The following is a 20081-nucleotide window of genomic DNA, read 5'->3' on the forward strand; positions in this document are numbered from 1 at the left end:
CTAAAGATTTCAGTATCTGGATTATTGTTCTAAGAGTCTAATTTAATTTGAGGTCACTTGGGTAGAAATTCATAATAAAATTCAAAATAAATTTAGTTTTCATATTCCCCAGGAGTACACATTCCTGCTCAGGGTTTATGACAGAGCTTATACTAACCTTTGGGAATATCCTGTCCTTGTCCTAATTCAGTAAGGTTTATATTTTTACAAAATCAATAAATTAGACATTCAGCAAGGGGAATGTAGGAGGTAACCTTTCTTTCCTACTGGGTAAAGACCTTTTCCACCTCACCCTGGCTAATCTTATGTAGTTTCTTCATGAGTATTTTGTGGGCTAATTATATTGCATAGATCCCAGTACAGAAAGAATCTTTTGTTATATAGGAGACTTATTAATAGAGGATGAGTTTACTTAATATAAATATATAATTTAGATTTTACAAAGTCTGTTAACTTTAGAGCAGTTACTATAAATGACCAAATCCTTATCAAATGTTTTGCTGACTCCTAAGGCAAGATAGGTGATGCTGATAAGAAGCAAATTATTAAGATAACTGCCAAAGTGGGAACTCTTAAAAGGAAGCAGCAAATGAGGGATTTTCTGGAACAGTTGCCAAAAGATGATCATGATGATTTTTTCAGTACAACACCTTTGCAGAATCAAAGAGTACTGGTAAGAGTCTTAAGTGCATGAAATCATTGCTTTCTTTATATTGACTTTTACATCTTTCATTTTTATGTATTGTTAGTGTTCATCCCTAATATTTAGGCCAAGGATTGATAGTTCCACAGCCATGACCCAAAGTATAGTGTAGGAAGCAGTCTGCCAGTACATGCTCTTCTCATCAGTGTCCAGAGTCTACCCGTTAGTGAGTTGCAAAGGTAATGGGTGTAGAGCCAAACTGAAAACCCAGAAATGTTTAAATAGGCTAAATGTATATATTTAAAATTTCATATGCAATGAGGCAAACTTATAAAGTTATTACCTACTGTATAGTAAATTCAGTGGAGGGATTTAATGGCAGCACAAAGTTGACATTTGAATGTATAAAAGAATTTTTGTAGTATGAAAAATCATATAACTAAAAACTTCAGTGATTGGGAAAAAATATTTACAACAAACAAAGCCAATGTTTATAATATGAAGGACTAATTCAGATGTTACTAGAATTAATAAAATTTGTCAAGGAGTGCCTGGGTGGCTTAGTCAGTTAAGCATCTGACTTCGGGTCAGGTCATGATCTCAGGGTCCCGGGATCGAGCCCCGTGTCAGGCTTCCTGCTCAGTGAGGCGTCTGCTTCTCCCTCTCCTTCTGCCCCTCCCCCCGCTCATGCTCATTCGCGCTCTCTCTCTCAAATAAATAAAATCTTTAAAAGAAATTGTCAAGATTGCAGGGAAAAAGTGGGCAAGAAAAAAATTTAAAAGACTGAGTGAATACTTGGGGAGGTGGTTATATTAGCTGACAATCAAAGGAAAACTAAGTAAACCATATGTATATATTCTAAGTTACAGAATCTTTTGTAAAAATAAGTTAAAATATCCACTAACAAAAGCAGTGGAGATACTGATGTAGCCAATCATCAGTGGATGTAAAATGAATCATACATTTTGGAAAGCATCATGGCCATGTTCAAGAACCATTAAATTAATTGTATTCATTGGAATTTACCCTAAGAAATTCAAAAGAAGCCAAAAATCCTTTTTTTTTAAGATTTTATTTATTTGAGAGAGCGAGAGCACAGAGAGAGCGTGAGAGGGAGAGCCAGACTCCACACTGAGCAGAGAGCCTAACGCGGAGCTCCATCCCAGGACCCTGAGATCATGACCTAAGCCGAAGGCAGACTCTCAATCGACTGAGCCACCCAGGTGCCCCAAAGCCAAAAATCTTGAGAGAGTTATTCATTGCAGGTTTATCTTTACAGCAGCAAACTGGAAGCAATGTATATATCCAATAAGGATATTCTTCATAAACAGTCAAATACAATATAAATATTAATTGCAAATTTGAGACTATTTCCAGAATATAAATGTAAATATTAAGAGTATTAAGATTAATGCAAAAATGGATAGATACAGACAACTGATAGAAGTGTAAAAATTCAGAGTTGTTTTGGTGAGCTGAACTTCGGGGGTAATTTTTTTATTTACTTCTTAATATTGTTACATCATCTCCAATATTAAAAGGCTACACAATGCTTTAAGAATTTAGTAACATCATTATCTGGGGTCTTTCAGCCTATGTAATTATTTATTGCATAGATAATAAAGGGAGGTATTTTAAGGGAGCCATCTGAGGCTCTTACTATGTTCCCTGCATAACAACCACGGTCCTTTAGGGGTTATATCCTTTATATAATTCTACCATCATTTTAGGTTTCTGTAAGGTTTTAATGTAAAGGAAGGTAAAATCTTAATGAAGGATTGAACTGTTTATTGGAAATGTATATACAGAAAAGTTTATTATTGCTTGAGTTCCTATTAAGTGCCAAGCATAATAATCAATGAATTAGTTCTGTTTTGTTCTATTTACACAGAGGTAAGCAAACCATGACCCATGGGTCCCATCTGGCAGGCCACATTTTTTAGAAACAAAATTTTATTGGAACGCAGACATGTTCATTGTTTACTTAGCTATGTCTGCTTTCATGCTACAACAGCAGAGTTGAATATTTGGGACAGAGACTGTATGGACCACAAGGCCTAAAATAAATACTATCTGACACTTTACAGAGAACATTTGCTGACCCCTGGTCTTTCCACAACTTTTAGAAATAGGCGTCATTGTCTCTGTTTAACACAATAGAACCAAAATTTTTTAAAGGCCAAGGCTCTGTTCTGTAACCACTATTAGTTTAGTTATCTCAGTTGGAAAATTATAAGGAGGAAAACAACTTATTAGCCCACCCAAAAACATTTCGTGATAATGAGAAATTCCATTTTTAGGGTTGTCTGCTGGCTGGTAATAAATATTTGTTTTCTAGTTGCCAAGTCTCCAGGACAGTGCAGAAGAGGATGATATTCTGCCAAGTATGGACAAAAATCCAACAACTCCATCATCAGTTGTCTTTCCACTGGCAAAAACTCCTCAGTGTCAGCATGTCAGTCCTGGCATGCTAGCCTCTATAAATAGGTAAATATGCATATGATACTGTAATTCTCTGCATCAGCATTTCATGAGTTGGGTAGTAGATGTCAGTAATGAGAAGAGTTATTTAAAAAAAAATTAAAGAATAGCTCCTAGAAGTCAAGGATGAACAAGTAGGGATATTTGTTCAGTAGTGTAGGACACAGCTCACACTTTACATCAGGATAAATTCCAAATGGATCAGAGTTTTGCATAACAAATTATACTATAAAATATACCTAAAGAAACCTTGGAGGATTATTTGATAATCATTGATTAGTGAAAGTCTTTTCAAACTATGATGCAAGACTCAGAAGACACTAACAAAAAGAATTGTAAAGTCAACCAGATAGTTTTACCCCATACCAACTACCATAAGCAATCAAAAGATAAGCAGTGATCTGACAAAAGACTACATGGAACTCATCAAAGGAAAAGCCTAATTTTCCTAATGCAGCACTCCTACAAATTAAGAGGAATGGAAAGCCGTTCTCATGCATTACTAGTGAGAAGGTAAATTAGTACAGTCTGTGCAAGAAGCAATTTTTCAATATCTGTCAAAATTGTAAATACACATGCTCTTTGACCTATCAGACCTGCTTCTCAAATAGTGAATGCACAGCTTATTAGAGTATTGTTTATAATAGCAAAAGACTGGAAGCAACTCAAATGCTAATCAAATTCTGGTACCTTATGTAGCCATAGAAATTAATGAATTCTTTATGTACTATTATGGTAAAATGTTGAAGATATATTAAGTGAAAAAGTTAGATGCAGTGAATTATTTGTGTAAATAGGGGCTGTGTGTGTACTTGTATATGTTATCCGTGCATATATATGTAATTGCTTTTCTTTGATTAAATATATCTGAAAGAATATATAAGAAACTGAAAACATTAGTGATCCCTACAAAAAGGGAACTAAGGTCACTTGGAGATGAGAATAAGAGGGAAACTTTTTGAATTTTGAACTATGTGAATATAGGAACTACTTGAAATACAAATAAAATTAAGAAAAATCGGTGGCGACCAGCAATTGAATGACACATAGAAAAGATGTAAAGTAATAAATATGAGGCCTGAAAATAAGCCATTCCATTTGGCAATCAAGCAGGACAATGCTGATTTTATGAAGAGTAATCACCATGGGTGTGAGGCAGAGGTCAGATAATAATGCCTGAGAAAAATATTCAGTCCTCTCCTGAAGCTTAGTGAAATTTTAATTTGCATTTATTTGGTAAAAACATAATTTTTCCCCAGCAATCCACAAGATATTTTTTGTTTGTTTTTGATTTAGTATTCATTGCAGGTGAAGGTATATTGAGAGTATAATTTTGGACAAAGTTTTTGGTAAGCACTTTGGCCAAATCATCAAAAGCTTTAAAATGTTCATCCATTTGGCCCTTGAACTTTGTTCGTCAGTTATAAGGAAATATATTTGGGCAAGTATGTATGTACATTTGTATGAACAAAGATGTTCATCATGAAACATAATACTGAAATGACCTAAATGTCCAATAAAGTTAAGAAATTAGATTTGTCCATATAATAGAATAATATGTAACAACTAAAAATCATGCCTTCCAGAATTTTTAACAACAAAGAATAATGTTCAGTTGACAATAGATTTTAAAAGCTAAGAAATTAAATTATAAACAATATTCCAATTTACATAACATGTATTCAGAAAGGAAATTTCTTGACTAAAAAACATCACCAGCCATTATCCTTCTAGGTTGTAGAATTACATTGAAGTGAGTTTTGGTGTTTTGTTTTGTTTTTTATATCACTTTTACAATGATGGAAATACATCTTTTTTTTCCCCCGAATAGAACACATGGTGGACTCATTTGTATCATGAATATATGTCCTAAAACTTTTAAAAAATGAGTTTCCTAGGCCTCTACACTATCTCTTGACTCACCAGCTCTAATAATTGGCTTCCTTTTTATTTTAAATAATGAAACAGTTTTATCATTTCAGAAGTGATTTTTTCGTACAGGACAACAGACTCATGAGGTGCTGACCCTGAACGGCTGGCCAGGCTTATTGACTAGCTCTGCAGCACTGTGTGTGGTTCACATTAATATCTTAATACAGTCACACATTTAGAAATTTCTACATGTCAGCTTTAAGGTTGCTTCCAAATTATCATAAAGGAAAGGATAATTGATCATAAAGGATCCTGAAGCCAGGAGAGAGAATTAGAATTGGTGCTCAGCTGGTATTTACTGTCATAAGCAGGACTAGGAACTGTAGGGGAAATGGGAACAGCCGTTCTGTTTGGCTTCAATTTGTGTCTGCAAGTTGAGCCAAGCCTATTAGCTAAGAATGAGAGGGGGGGAAATAAGCTAAAAAGAAATGACTCAACAGTTAGTTGGAAGCTATAAATTAATTGAGGGTTTTCATCACCAGGTGTATCCTTAAAGTGGTTAACTGTAAGATTCAATTTGGATAGGGAAGGAAGTGAATAGTAGAAAGGAGTGAGAGGTCCATAAAAGGGAGTCCAGGGACAAGAAGTCTCAGTGAATTTTGGAAAAGAGAGGCAGGCAGCAAGATAGTGATTGTAAAGAGCACAAATGGGGCAATGAACAATAATTTAAACCGTAATTTCCTAGAATATTCTTATTCAGTGTTTCCTTTAAAATGTTAGGCTGAAGCATTTTGTCCATCAGTACACCATTGTCTCTTTAAAAATGGAAAAGACAAATATGCTTTTTTTGTTAAGTTTTTATTTTTTTTTTTTAAAGATTTTATTTATTTGAGAGAGAGAATGAGAGAGAGAGAGCACATGAGACGGGGGAGGGTCAGAGGGAGAAGCAGACTCCCTGCCGAGCAGGGAGCCCTATGCGGGACTCGATCCCGGGACTCCAGGATCATGACCTGAGCCGAAGGCAGTCGCTTAACCGAGCCACCCAGGCGCCCTGTTTTTAAGTTTTTAAATTCTAGTTAACATTACAGACATACTAGTTTCAGGTGTACAATACAGTGATTCAACACTTCCATACAACACCCAGTGCTTATCACCAGTATACTCCTTAATCCCCATCACCCATTTAGCCCATCCGCCCCATCTACCTCCCTTCTGGTAACCATCAGTTTGTTCTCTGTAGTTAAGAGTCTGTTTCCTGGTTTGCCTCTCTTTTTTTTCCCCCTCATGTTGATCTGTTTTGTTTCCTAAATTCCAGATATGAGTGAAATCACATGGTATTTGTCTTTCTCTGACTTATTTTGCTTAACATACTTTCTAGCTCCATCCATGTGTGTAGCAAATGGAGATTTCAATCTTTTTTATGGCTGAGTAATATTCTAGTGTGTGTGTGTGTGTGTGTATATATATACACACACACATCTTCTTTATTCATCAGTTGATGGATACTTGGGCTGTTTCCATAATTAGGCTGTTGTAGATAATGTTGCTCTAAACATTGGAGTGCAAGATCCCCTTGAATTAGTATTTTTGTATTCTTTGGGTAAATACCCAGTAGTGTCATTGCTGGATTGTAGGGTAGCTCTATTTTTAATTTTTTTTTTTTTAAAGATTTTATTTATTTATTTGACAGAGGGAGAGAGGAAATAAAAGCAGGGGGAGTGGGAGAGGGAGAAGCAGGCTTCCCTCTGAGCAGGGAGCCTGATGCCGGGCTCGATCCCAGGACCCTGGAATCATGACCCGAGCTGAAGGCAGACGCTTAACGGCTGAGCCACCCAGGCACCCCTCTATTACTAAGTTCTTGTGGAACCTCCATACTGTTTTCCACAGTGGCCGCACCAGTTTGCATTCCCACCAACAGTGCACGAAGGTTCCCCTTTTTCACATCCCCACCAACACCTATTGTTTGTGTTGATTTTAGCCATTCTGACAGGTGTGAGGTGATATCTCATGTACTTTTGATTTGTATTTCCCTGACAGTCATGTTGAGCATCTTTTCATGTGTTTGTTGGCCATCTGGATGTCTTTGAGGAACTGTATTCATGTCTTCTGCCTGTTTTTTAATTGGATTATTTCTTTTTTGGGTGTTGAGTTGTATAAGTTCTTTATTTTGGATACTAACCCTTTACCAGTTATGTCATTTGCAAATATCTTCTCCCATTCCATAGGTTGCCTTTTAATTTTGTTGATTGTTTTCTTCCCTGTGCAGAAGCTGTTTATTTTGATGTAGTCCCAACAGTTTTTTTATTGCCCAAAAAATATATATATACTTCCCGGAAAATATACTTTTTCCCAGAAAATAATACTTTTTAAAGATCAAAACACATTTTAAATTAATTTTGTCAATTGCTACTCAAGCTGTGGATAGAAGTATGGTAGTTAATTTTGACTTAAAATTTTGTATTCAAACAGGAATGATTGTGATAAATATGTTTTTCGTATGCAAAAAACCCATAAAAGTAAAGGTGGCATTGTCTGGGGCAATATCAAGAAAAAAACAGTAAGTTTATTTATTCTTCATTTATTCATCACATCTATTGAACAACTATAATATATGGCAAATTGTGGAAGTTATAAGTTATGTAAGAGTTCTTGCCCTAAAAGTAAATAGTTAGTCTTAGAGAATAATAATTTATGGAGGTACAGTGGACCACCACCTTATCTCCTGATTGTATATTCCTTCTGACCAGATTATGGCAATCTCTTCCTCCCTCACCCATGTTGAAATATTTATATTGCACACTTGCTAGAGTATAATTCTTCTCAGAGAGTTTCTAAACTAAACATTGGGATTACATAATCACATCCAATCTGTGGGTTTCATTTATCCACTGGAAATGGCAGATACTTAAAATCAGCCTGGAGACTAAATTCTTTAAAAGAAATCTCCAAAATTGAGGGTGTAGACAGACTCAGTGATTCTTAGCTTCCCTTTCTCCAGTCCCACATTTCTGGGACTGGAGAATGAAATTTTGGTTTGTTGCAAAGGACCTGGAATCAACATAGTGAGAAAGACTTCATTGGCTTCTAGTCTCTATTTTGCCAGTGAAAAGTTGGGTTGTTTTGACAATTGTTTCACAAACTTGAATGTGGATAGGAGTCACCTAGGGATCTTGTAAAACAGATTCTGATACAGTAGATTTGAGATTTCTGCATTTTTAACAGGCTTCAGGTGATAATGCCTATGTTGCTGAGTAGTAGCAAGATTCTCATCCACTCAGTCTGTTCTCTGCACAGTGATGAAAAGTTCACATGGATATAGATCCATAAGGACCCTTCCTATTAAGAATTTTTATTTCTTTGTATTTCTGACATCATCCTAACCACTACTGGACTTCTGTTTTTCTTAATGGGTCATAATGTCAGCAACAGTCTACCAAACTATAATATCCTTGTGATTTAGTCCTATTTTTTTCATAGACTAATATTTTGTAGCTAATGTGTGAGGATAGAAAGAGCAAAGGATTTACTATTAAAAATTCTGATTTCAAGACCTGACTCCCCATACCAGCTTTATAATAAAACAAGCTATTTGGGCTTTCTAATCTCATTTTATTCATGTATGGTTATCGTTGACATGGGAATCGTGATACTGGTTTGATGCCACTGAATGATTTTGAGAGCTAAATGATAGAATAGTGTTTTTGACTCACTTCACAAGAAACAATACATTTATGTCACAACCTGAACATGAGTTTGTATCTCAAAAGTTTGAACTATATTTACCCTTAGTACAGTGGATATACCCTGTCATATTTTCTGTTCTATTCCTTTTCATTTTTTAAAGGTAGCCAGCCATGGCCAAAAGTTTAAAAATCATTGATGTAATAAGCAGATATTACACACTTAAAATTTGTCATATAAATTAACATTTTAGACAAGAATTTAAATTTTGCTAGTGTAATGGACTGGAATGAGTACTTAGATTTTGTCAACTGTCAGAGGCCCATAGACTCTCCTTTCACCTCTGCAGCATTAGTTTGTAATATTTTCTTATAGTCATGTTTTCCAGCAATGGGAAACAACTTTGAATAAGTGCTCTTGCCCTAGATAAATTCAACTTAAAAGATAATTAGACATTTCACAGATAATTATAATGTGATTAGGTATCACTATAGGCATGTGTTCAAGATACTTGGGATGAAGCATGCTTCTTTTGTCTATGTTTGAGGCAGAATTCACAGGAGGTACTATTTAGCTATTAACATGAACTTTCTTGCAGGTTGAAACTGATTTTTCAACTCCAACATCAAGAAAAAAAACTCTGTTTAACAAAGGTAATTTTTCTTTTGTAGCTTAATCTATTATAAGATAATCTCTTATTAACATGGTACTAAAATTAACTGCTCTCAAATGGGCAGACCTACTATTCAGTTTCTCAGTTCTTTTCAGTTTCATTGAAATTGCTTTTAGAAGTATATTAATCTTTTTTTATTAAACTTCTCTTTACAGAATTAGGAGAAAACTCTGGTATTGGAAAACTTTTCACTAATGCTATGGAGTCTTTAGATGAAGAAGAGAAAGATGATTATTTTTCAAACTCTGATTCTACATAGTAAAAATGAGAAAATATTTCCAGGATTTTTATCAAGAAGCAGATTTTTGTATCTTCTTTTGGAATACACATATTTTCCTTAAAATGTACCTTCATATGAAATTGTGGATTCCTTCTCAAAGGTTTTAGGAGTTTCTATTCAAAGTAAAACATCATTCTGTAAATATTCCTCATTGCTGCAGCTTACTAAAGTATAAGGAAAATTGTTTTGCTTGTATAGATATTTGTAAATTTCTGGGTTTTGCAATATTAAAATATTCTAGATAAGTCTCTTAAGCATCCAAGTCTGTTTACTTTAAGAAAATCATGTTCCAAACAGATTTTTTAAAAGCTTCCAAGAAAATGTTGCTACCCTTAAGGGATAGGGGAGGGAGAATGAAAAGTAGATTGTTACTGCTGGCTACTAAATTCATGAAAAGCATTTGTTACCACTTGGTATATAAGCCAGAATTGATCTTATGTTTAAATTACATGTTGTTGAAACTGACACTCTTTCTCCTGATTTTTTTCTTAAAACTTGTGATTGGCATACCTATGAAACCTATATAAATTTATTGCTTTTTCAGTATTTTATTAGGTAGAATCAGAGAACAAATTTTGTTGCATTACACCATATTTACATATGCAGACATAGTTTACATTTGGTCTCAATATTAAAAAGTGGATTAGACAAACATTCAAGTAGTTGATCTACCATTGTAAGGAGTCAAGTTAATATGCCATGTCATGGTAAACATTATTTTCCTTTCAGATAGCTCCTTTAGAAATAAACCTTTTTTTAGCTTAATCTGCCACTCTGTTTTGAAATTTGACATAGAATATTTTTCCTGTGGTTATAGTATATATCGACTTACCCTTTCTCTCCAGTTAGACTGTTCAAATAAACTTGGTTTGCTTTTATAATTTCTATTTTGGTTCTTGTTTGATTACTGAATCATGGAAAGTAAACAAATATGCACTTTGTTACTGGTTCAGCTTGTTGCCTCAAAAAATATCAGAACTTTTAGTAAAAAATACATTTTTCTTGTTTCTTAAGAATTTAGTCAGTAATAATCAGCAGTTATATAACTATAGAATTTATGGAAACACAAGATTTAAAAAGAACATTGATGAGATATTAGACTGAGTTCATAATTGTTCCTGCCACAAAGATTTTAGACGTAGGATGGAACAAATGAAGGGATTATTTTAGAGTGAAATACTGTTGTATAACTTAAGTTGCCAATATTTGGTATAATACCATGCTGTTTAATGTTAATGGATAGTGTTTTTAAGGAGTTAGAAGGTACTTAAATTCCATAATGGGAAACAAAAAGATAATTTTGATATTGCACAGACAACACCAAAAACTGTGGCCTCACCCCCTTCCCCGCCCCCATATTCCCTGTGTCCTGTTGGAACTCCTTCAGTGTCCCTCCTAGTCTACTTTATTGTATCCTACCTGCCAGGTACCTGCTTAATACCATTTCTTTCCATCAGGTCATAAGATAAGCTAGTACGGCTTAAAGTAACCTCCAAAGGAGTCTTAAAAGTGGCCTCAAAGATGGATTAATAATCAATAGGGCTGATAGTTAAGTGCTACCAATGAGAGTATAAAGAAGACTACTACAGCTTAAATATGGATAGAGCTCTATACACAGAAGCATAAATAAATGAAATCCTCTAGGTTAAGTCTCTCACAGCATGTTAATTTATAAAATATTCTGTCTGGTGGTTGGACACAAAGAATTTGAGCACATTGGTGTCTGCATGGGAGATGCTCCAAGGTGGTCATCAGCCCAGGTCAATGTGAAGTTAAGGAACTGCATGCTTCTGGCACCCAGGTAGGGACCAAATGTCCCCACCCACATGCATCGCTGACACCATGTAAGCAAAAAGCAGCAGAACAGCACACTGGAACCAGAAAGAAGCCCCTTTCTTCCTTCTACTGACAAAGCTTAAATCATGCCCACTGTAGGGAGAAATGTTAAAAAAATCCAGTCCATTATAGTAAAGCAAGATACTAAAGAGTAAATTTGAGCCTGAGAGATAAATCAATAACTGCACATGAGCCAGTACTTCTCTCTGACTTTGACAGAATTATTGAACAGCAGAACTATGAAATCTGCTCTCAGAAGAATTAAGAATTTATACTACCACAAAGAAGCTAAGTTCACAATTAAGAGTAATTTTTTAGTGAAAATAACTGTATCTAGTTCCTGGATTCTGGTTCTAGATTTCCCAGTAAACTTGAATAAGTCACTTGTTTGTGGGCCTCACTTCTACCTGATGAGAAAAGAGAAAAGCAATTTGAATTAGATGAACTCTGAAGTCCCTGCCTGGTGTAAGGCAAGGAGAACTCTACTGTGAGGTTGGTTCAACTACCCTGCAGTGAATAAAGGACTCTAAATGGGGGGCAACCAGAGAATAAAGGACTCTAAATGGGGGGGGAGGATCAATAGTTAAAGGCTGCATTAGCACTAGACTGACTAGGAGGGCCTCAGATGTTGCAGATGGAGACATCTGGTAACATGGAGAAATCTTAAAATAGTAATAGCATCACAGACAGACTATTACGGGCACAATGAAGTCCACATTCAACAGCTTATCTATACTAACCAATTTTCCAAGTCTAAGCCAATATTACCCTTTGAATATATTTCAACAACAAAAAAAGCAGTGTAGGTTGGAATTCATACTAGCAGGATTTGACTATACTTGATTGGGACACTTCTGGTAAGATAATCATACTCCGTTAAATTTTCATCTCTCCTAGTTACTCATGATACACGTACCATTCACATCTTACACAAGATGTATGTAGACTCAGGACATTTAAAATATTCTAGGGCACCTGGGTGGCTCAGTTGGTTAAGCGACTGCCTTCAGCTCAGGTCATGATCCCGGAGTCCTGGGATCAAGTCCCACATCGGGCTCCCGGCTCAGTGGGGAGCCTGCTTCTCCCTCTGACCCTATCCCCTCTCATGCTGTTTCTCTCTCTCTCTCTCTCTCTCAAATAAATAAATAAAATCTTTAAAAAATAAAAAAATAAATATTCTAGATGATACTATCATTTATATATAGAAAAATTATTTATGACCATTAAGTTGGCAGCAGTCAGACACCTCAACCTATTATGCTAACAAATGGCAAGTACAGTACTATAATCTCTGGAAATTTTCTAAAATACATCTCTAACTCGAGCTTTTACCTTTTTTTTTTTTTTTTAAAGATTTTATTTATTTGAGAGAGAGAGAATGAGAGAGAGCACATGAGAGGGGGGAGGGTCAGAGGGAGAAGCAGACTCCCTGCCGAGCAGGGAGCCCGATGCGGCACTCGATCCAGGGACTCCAGGATCATGACCTGAGCCGAAGGCAGTCGCTTAACCAACTGAGCCACCCAGGCGCCCGAGCTTTTACCTTCTTAATAGCAACTTCAATAAACCTTTTTTTATTCAATAAAAAATAAATTTCATAATCTAGTTAATCAAAATGATTACTGAACATCAGGTTTTCTTTTAAAATAATTTATAATCTATATAAATATAAATGTACACAATATAAAATAGGAAAATATTCTTTTACATATTTTAAACTGATCATAACAAACCACAGGAGTGATTATTGAAGTACATTTAGTATTGCCAGAGTTCTTTCATAACCTCACCTGAGCAGTATGATCATGCATCAGATTGTAGTCTACCTTGGTTAAGACCATCTGGTAACATTTGCATGTCAAATACATAGTGAATATATCTATATATTTCCTCAGCCTTCTGATGAGTTACTTGTGCATATATGGAGATTTCTTGAGGTGAGCTGAAAAATAAATTAGAACTTTTGACTTGTACAATTTAATATTCTTACTTGCTTAAAGACTACCAAACGTAAAAGAGTTAATATGTCCTTAGCACGAGTTTAAATAAAATATTCTCTATATTTAAAGTCATATATAATAATTTCAATATCTTACACAGGTTATTTTAATTAAAATAACCTATTTTCTGAAATCTTCCTTTTCAAGCAATAGACAAAAACTAGTAAAATTTACACTGTCACATTTGTCTAGTTCCAGAACTAAACAGCCCAGGAATGTTAGAATGCAAGCTCAAATACAAGAGCTGTCTGTCTAGCTCCCAGAGGACTCTAAGCTCCCTAAAGGCAGTGCCTATTTTTACCCCCCATTAAGATCCACACCTGCATGCAGTGGCTGTAACATACTGGCAAGCAAAAAGTCTTTACTAAATGAGATAATCTTAACAGGTGCTATACATCTTTATTTTTAAAAAAATTAAAATTTCTGTGAAATACTTCTAAGAATCATTTAAAAGTAACCATCTAAAAATATTAAAACAGACGTACCTGTTAGTCATCTTTTTCACAGAAGAAAACCGGTGACACATATTTAATGCAGTTATATAACTTACATTGGGAATACTCAGATAAAACTGAAGTGCCTCACATTTACTTCTGTTCACCACTGTTGGAACATGAATACCAACATTCTTTCTTTGTTCTACTAAAGACAGTTCCTTTAGCAAATCTGCAGTTTCTTCTTGGCAGGAACTGAAAAGAATTCGGATTCCAGCACCAATTAAGGTAGTCAGCAAGTTGTCGTAGCTCTTTGTTCTCCTAAACATCCTGGATGTGTCTCCTAAATATTTCACATTTAGGAAAATGCAAACCTTAGTAACTTACATTAAGTAGAATTATTAATACTATATATTATTAAAATCCCAAGATTTACAACCATTAAGCAAACTAGTGCCATGTTATGCTAACGAGAAAGCCTCAACTAAAGATTTTTTTTTTTTTAAGATTTTTATTTATTTATTTGAGAGAGAGAGAATGAGAGACAGAGAGCATGAGAGGGAGGAGGGTCAGAGGGAGAAGCAGACTCCCTGCCGAGCAGGGAGCCCGATGCGGGACTCGATCCCAGGACTCCAGGATCATGACCTGAGCCGAAGGCAGTCGCTTAACCAACTGAGCCACCCAGGCGCCCCTCAACTAAAGATTTAAAGTGATTCTCAAGTATCTGGGAGATAAAATAGGAAAAATTATCTTTATGAGTGTCTTCAATTGGAATTAAACAGGAAGATGAGTCGGCAGGAGAGAGCTTATATTCCTAGCTAATTCATTCCTGAAGACCAACACCATATTACTTATCTCTAAAATTCTTTTTTTTTTATTTTTTTATTTTTTTATTTTTATTTTTTTTGCAAGAGAGAGAATGAGAGAGAGCACGAGAGGGAGGAGGGTCAGAGGGAGAAGCAGACTCCCTGCTAAGCAGGGAGCCCGATGTGGGACTCGATCCCGGGACTCCAGGATCATGACCCGAGCCGAAGGCAGTCGCTTAACCAACTGAGCCACCCAGGCGCCCCTCTCTAAAATTCTTTATAATGCTAGCACTGATGAATAGCTCAAGCACTGGCTTAACTGATAGAAAATCTTATATATTTATTCCAAGAGTAACTCAAAACACTGCACACCCATTTTAACGTCATCTTTAATTCTTGCCTATTACTTCCCTAACATTTCCCATTCATTTCTTTTCATATTCTATCCTCCGTTCTTTTGGGGGCACTTTTCATTATGGAAAAACAAAACAAAACTTTTTCCATAACTTTTTTTTTCCTGTAACTTTTGCCATGTTACTTTCCTTTTATTCTAAATCTATTTCCTTTATATAAAGGATATGTTGGTAAAGAGGAAATTATAGAATTTTAGCATTAAAAGGACCCAAGAGATCACTTAATCTGAAGTCCTCGCTTGTGGGGGGGTGGGGGAGGGAGAAAGAAAAAAAAAAAACTTGGCTACTGAAAGAGTGACTTATCCAAGGCCGCATAGTTTACCAGTGACAGCATGAGGATAAAAAGGTACAATGCTTGGGGCGTCTGGGAGGCTCAGTCGTCAAGCGTCTGCCTTCGGCTCAGGTCATGATCCCAGGGTCCTGGGATCGAGCCCCACATCAGGCTCCCTGCTCCGCGGGAAGCCTGCTTCTCCCTCTCTCACTCCCCCTGCTTGTGTTCCCTCTCTCGCTGTCTCTCTGTGTCAAATAAATAAAAATCTTAAAAAAAAAAAAAAGGTACAATGCTCAATTACCAACTCAATATTTTATATAAACTACATTATTTCCTTTTACTATATACTGTGTGACTGCATAATTCTTGAGTTCTTCCATACTGGCTTTTGCCTGCATGATTTCACTTAGTCCTCATAATATCACAAGATGAATAAGACAAGTATATTATTAACCCCTCAGAGGGAGTGATTTGTCAATGCAACATCACATAGCTATTGTGACACCAGAATTCAGTGTGTCTTCTGATTCCATATTCCATGACCTTTTCTATCATTCTCAGGGCTCCCCCTACAATTAAGTATCACCCAAAGAAATTCCCTAATTGAAGCTCCTGTGCACCCATTTCAGCTCCCTAATAAGAACTCCCGAATATTCAACTGAACACCCTTATGTCTCAAATCTGCTCTTCTCTGATATTCATAATTTCAATAAAAAGCACCACTACCTAACTAGCTGCCCAGTGAAAGAAATCAGTCTAATCGATTACAGTAATTCTTGCCTCCTTCCACCAACTACTGCTAATCCTGTGTCCTAATTCCCCTAAATCCTCCTCCTTTTGCCCACTACTGCCTTAAGGTCCTATCCTTTCTGGAGCTCCTGAAAAAAGGCACGACTGGTTCACTTGCCTTCAATTTCTCACCCTTTAACTGTCAAACTGCATTTAAACACAATGACTAAAAAAATCCAGAAATAAAGAAACCTATTTATGAAGCTAATAATAATAGCAGCATAAAATAAACACAATGACTAATGAAAAACATTATGGCTTTATATAAACATAAAGTGACATTTTTGAGTCAGGTATTTGTATTTTAAGAGTTTTCCACATCCTGACAGTAGAAGAGTGAACTAAATAATAGTTGAGTTCCTTTACAGCCTTATAAACAAAAACATTTAAAAATACAAACCTGTTTTCTCTCTGTCCTTCTCCACAATCACACATATTCTTTCAAACATGGTCTGTAGGTACTGGATCTGGTCAATGAGTTTGTTCTTATTGATACTATTTAACATCTCAGACTGAGACCTCCTTTCCACCACCATGCGGTTACTCACAATGTAATCACAACCATTAAGAGGACAAACCTCTACTTGTAAGCCATGAATTGCTCTTAGGGAAGAAATTACTTCGGATCCAGAAGTGATTTCACAACTATCTACAAGAATACAAGTTCTTTGGCCTTCCTGTGGAAGTCTAAGAGAAGCATGTGCGCTAGCCAAATGTGGTTTTGAATTGGAACAGTTTGCCACTGAAGTTCTTGAATCCTCCAGTGTACTACCAACCTGAAAAGGTGGAAAATATTGATATCAGGTTAAATATATATTAGTGCCATAAACTTCTAACACCTGAAGTCGATTTTCCTTACTAAATTACTATTTCCTCTTTTGAACTGTTTTTTCTTCCTTCAATATGATCAAAGTGACTATATACATGAAGGACCAAGCTACCACTTCACACCTAGTAGGATGGCTATAATGAAAAACAAAACAAAACAGTAAAATAAATGTTGTCAGAATGTGAAAAAACTGGAACATACATTGCTGTTGGGAATGTAAAATAGTTCGGCCAATGTGAAACACAGTTTGGCGATTCCTCAAAAGTTAAACACAGAATTACTATATGACCCAGTAATTCCACTCCGGGTCTATACCAAAAAGAACTGAAAACAGACTCAGATACTCATCTGCCAATTAATTTTGGAAAATTCTCGGGGCACCTGGGTAGCTCAGTAGTTAAACGTCTGCCTTTGGCTTAGGTCATGATCCCAGAATCCTGGGATCGAGTCCCACATTGGGCTCTCTGCTCAGCGGGGAGCCTGCTTCTCCCTCTCCCACTACCCCCTGCTTGTGTTCCCTCTCTCGCTGTCTCTCTGTGTCAAATAAATAAAATCTTTAAAAAAAAAAAAAATTCTCAGCCGTTGCCTGTTCAAATGTATCTTCTAACCTGTTCTCTCTTTTCCTTAATTCCAGTTATGTGTATCTTAGACTATTGGATACCAGTCCCACAGCTCTTGGATGCTCCATGCTGTTTTTCTTTTTCACCCTTTCTTTGTGTTTCATATTGGGTTAATTTCTATTGGCCTAGCTTTAAGTTTGTTGGCTCAATCCATTATTGTGTTTGAGTCTACTCATGGGCTCATTAAAGATATTCTTCATCACTCTTACCATGCTTTCCATTTCTAGAATTTCCACTTTCTTGTTCTTTATATTTTCCATTTCTGGAATGATGGTCTCTTTCTGTTCATGCATGTTTGTTTTACTTTTCCACTAGAACCTTTAACATATTAATCAAGGTTATTTTAAAATCCCTGTCTGGTATTTCTAGCATCTGAGTCATACCTGAATCTGGTTCTTGAGAATGTTTTTTTCTTTCTTCTATATATGTTGTAACTTTTGGTTGAAAGCCAAACATCTTGTGTAAGACAGTAGTCATTAAGGTAAATGGCCTAGAAATAAGTATGCCTTTTGCGGGGGGGGCGGGGGAAGGCTAGGCCTTTAGTGTGTGGGGTTTAACCAATCTAGTCAAAATGAGTTTAGGGTTTTGTTTTTTTTTGTCAGAGGGGGAGAGAGCACGTGCACACAAACGGGGAGCGGCAGGCAGAGGGAGAAGCAGACTCCCTGCTGAGCAGGGAGTCCGATGTGGGACTCGATCCCAGGATCCTAGGATCATGACCTGAGCTGAAGGCAGACGCTTAACTGACTGAATCACACAGGTGTCCCAGTTTTCTTATTGCTATGATTACCCTAGGTACGATCAGATGCTTCAAACTCCCATAGTGTTACTTTGTATTTAGGGTGGGGACAGGGTTTTTCAGATGATTCCTCTAAATGGTTTCTCAGCTTTAGATCTCCTCTGTGAGCCTGCACCTCAGAGAGCTTCTCTCTTCATACTCTTGTCCCTCTCAGCAGCTGATTGCTTTTATTTGTTACTTAGTGCTTGCTAGCCTGGTTGGAGGGAACGTTAGATACATGAGGTGACATGGCGGCAGCAGGGCGGGGGGCAGTTCTACTTTCCTGCTTCAGCCTGAGCAGGACTTGTGTCCCTGTCTCAGAAATAGGATCTTTTCAATGATCCTGCCCTCCGTCCCAGTGGTTGGAGATCTCTAATGTTCTAGGCCTAAGATGTTTTCATACTCCTGTCTCAGATATAGAACAGTTTTTTCTTTTTGCCTTCCTCCATCTGCAAAGGATCTTCACCTAGGCTCTGAGGTGTAACTATAAGGTCGGCTACTCATCCCCAGCAGCTTAAACCTTTTTGTTCTATAGGGGAAATGGAGAAGGAACCAGATAGGGTTTGCTGCCTTTTCCACAGTAACTGCTGGTCACTTCCCCCAATGCGTGGCATCAGCAAGGAGGCTTTCTCTGATGCTCAGTCCTTCCTGTGAACACCTGATTGATTCTACGGAGACTAGCCCATGAGGGGTTATGAATTCCTCTCTGTCTGCAACTCCCAAGGGTTCTAAACTCTCATGCTAGTTCATTGCCTTTTGCAATTTTCAGCTGAATTCTTCTTACCAAATTATATAGTGCCCAGTGACTGTCCCAAATCAACTGGTCTCTCATTGGAGACACTTGTCTTTCCTTAGAAATGAGGCTCATTGGTTTCCCTACAACCTCAGCTCCATAATAGTTTCAAGTAAAACCATGATTCTGTGGATTATCTGGCTTTTTGTTGTTGTTGTGACTAGAATGGGAACAATGTTCTTTCCAGTTTTCTACATCCTAAGCTAAAGATGGAAGTCCTGATCACTGAGAAGTAATCTTCAAAATAATTCAGTATTCAATTTCAAAAAAACAAAAAATAAATGTAAAAAACTGCACTAAAGAACCAAAAGAGAACATTGGGAATACTTAGTTATTTTGAAGTAGAAAATGGCTTCCTAAATATGATACTGAAGTTCAGAAACTGTAAAGAAAAATATTGACTGTATAAAAAAGTTACCTCTTCCCAAGGCAAAACCCACCATAAAAAAAAACTTACCTCATGTTCTTACCCCTCCTAACTTCAAGTGAGAAGAATCATACTACACTGGAATGTAGTATAAACAACAGAAGAAAATTTAAAACACATTTCTGTAAAAATCTATTTATCCTTTTTCACAGTCCTCAAAGTATTACTAGATGTATCCATTTTTTAGTTAGAGCATGCCAATGTAGAAATGTAGTTAGTGCTTCTGATTTTCAGAGGACTGTGCATATACAGATCTTTCTCAATGTATGATGATAGGATTACCTCTCAACAAACCCATCATAAGTTGAAAAGATCAATCAAGAAATGGGCAGAAGACATGAACAGACATTTCTGCAAAGAAGACATACAAATGGCCAAGAGACACATGAAAAAGTGCTCAACATCACTCGGCATCAGGGAAATCCAAATCAAAACCTCAATGAGATACCGCCTCACACCAG

At 36.4% G+C, this 20081-nt stretch overlaps 2 protein-coding genes across 3 annotated transcripts in view; one reads left to right on the forward strand and one right to left on the reverse strand.

The window, feature by feature from the left end:
* The window catches only part of MIS18BP1 (MIS18 binding protein 1), a 42089-nt gene extending 31574 nt beyond the window's left edge, over positions 1-10515 (forward strand). Inside the window, exons 11-15 of the mRNA XM_031024541.2 lie at positions 513-673; positions 2982-3130; positions 7466-7553; positions 9276-9330; positions 9506-10515. Of these exons, the coding sequence (XP_030880401.1) occupies positions 513-673; positions 2982-3130; positions 7466-7553; positions 9276-9330; positions 9506-9609 (557 nt within the window). The 3' untranslated portion in view covers positions 9610-10515. The remainder of the gene's footprint in view (positions 1-512; positions 674-2981; positions 3131-7465; positions 7554-9275; positions 9331-9505) is intronic.
* Positions 1-20081, reverse strand: part of FANCM (FA complementation group M) — a 108470-nt gene that overhangs the window by 31553 nt on the left and 56836 nt on the right. Inside the window, exons 21-23 of one of the 2 annotated variants that reach the window (XM_081830565.1) lie at positions 16577-16952; positions 13949-14240; positions 13254-13405 (exon numbers count right to left, since the gene is read on the reverse strand). In XM_081830565.1, coding sequence (XP_081686691.1) covers positions 13267-13405; positions 13949-14240; positions 16577-16952 — 807 coding nt within the window. In that variant the 3' untranslated portion in view covers positions 13254-13266. Of the gene's footprint in view, positions 1-13070; positions 13406-13948; positions 14241-16576; positions 16953-20081 lie in introns of those variants that run through there. The other variant, XM_006727114.3, reaches the window with a different exon arrangement.

This window comes from Leptonychotes weddellii, chromosome 9 (assembly GCF_054177405.1).
Source record: "Leptonychotes weddellii isolate Sample4059 chromosome 9, ASM5417740v2, whole genome shotgun sequence".
NCBI lineage: Eukaryota > Metazoa > Chordata > Mammalia > Carnivora > Phocidae > Leptonychotes > Leptonychotes weddellii.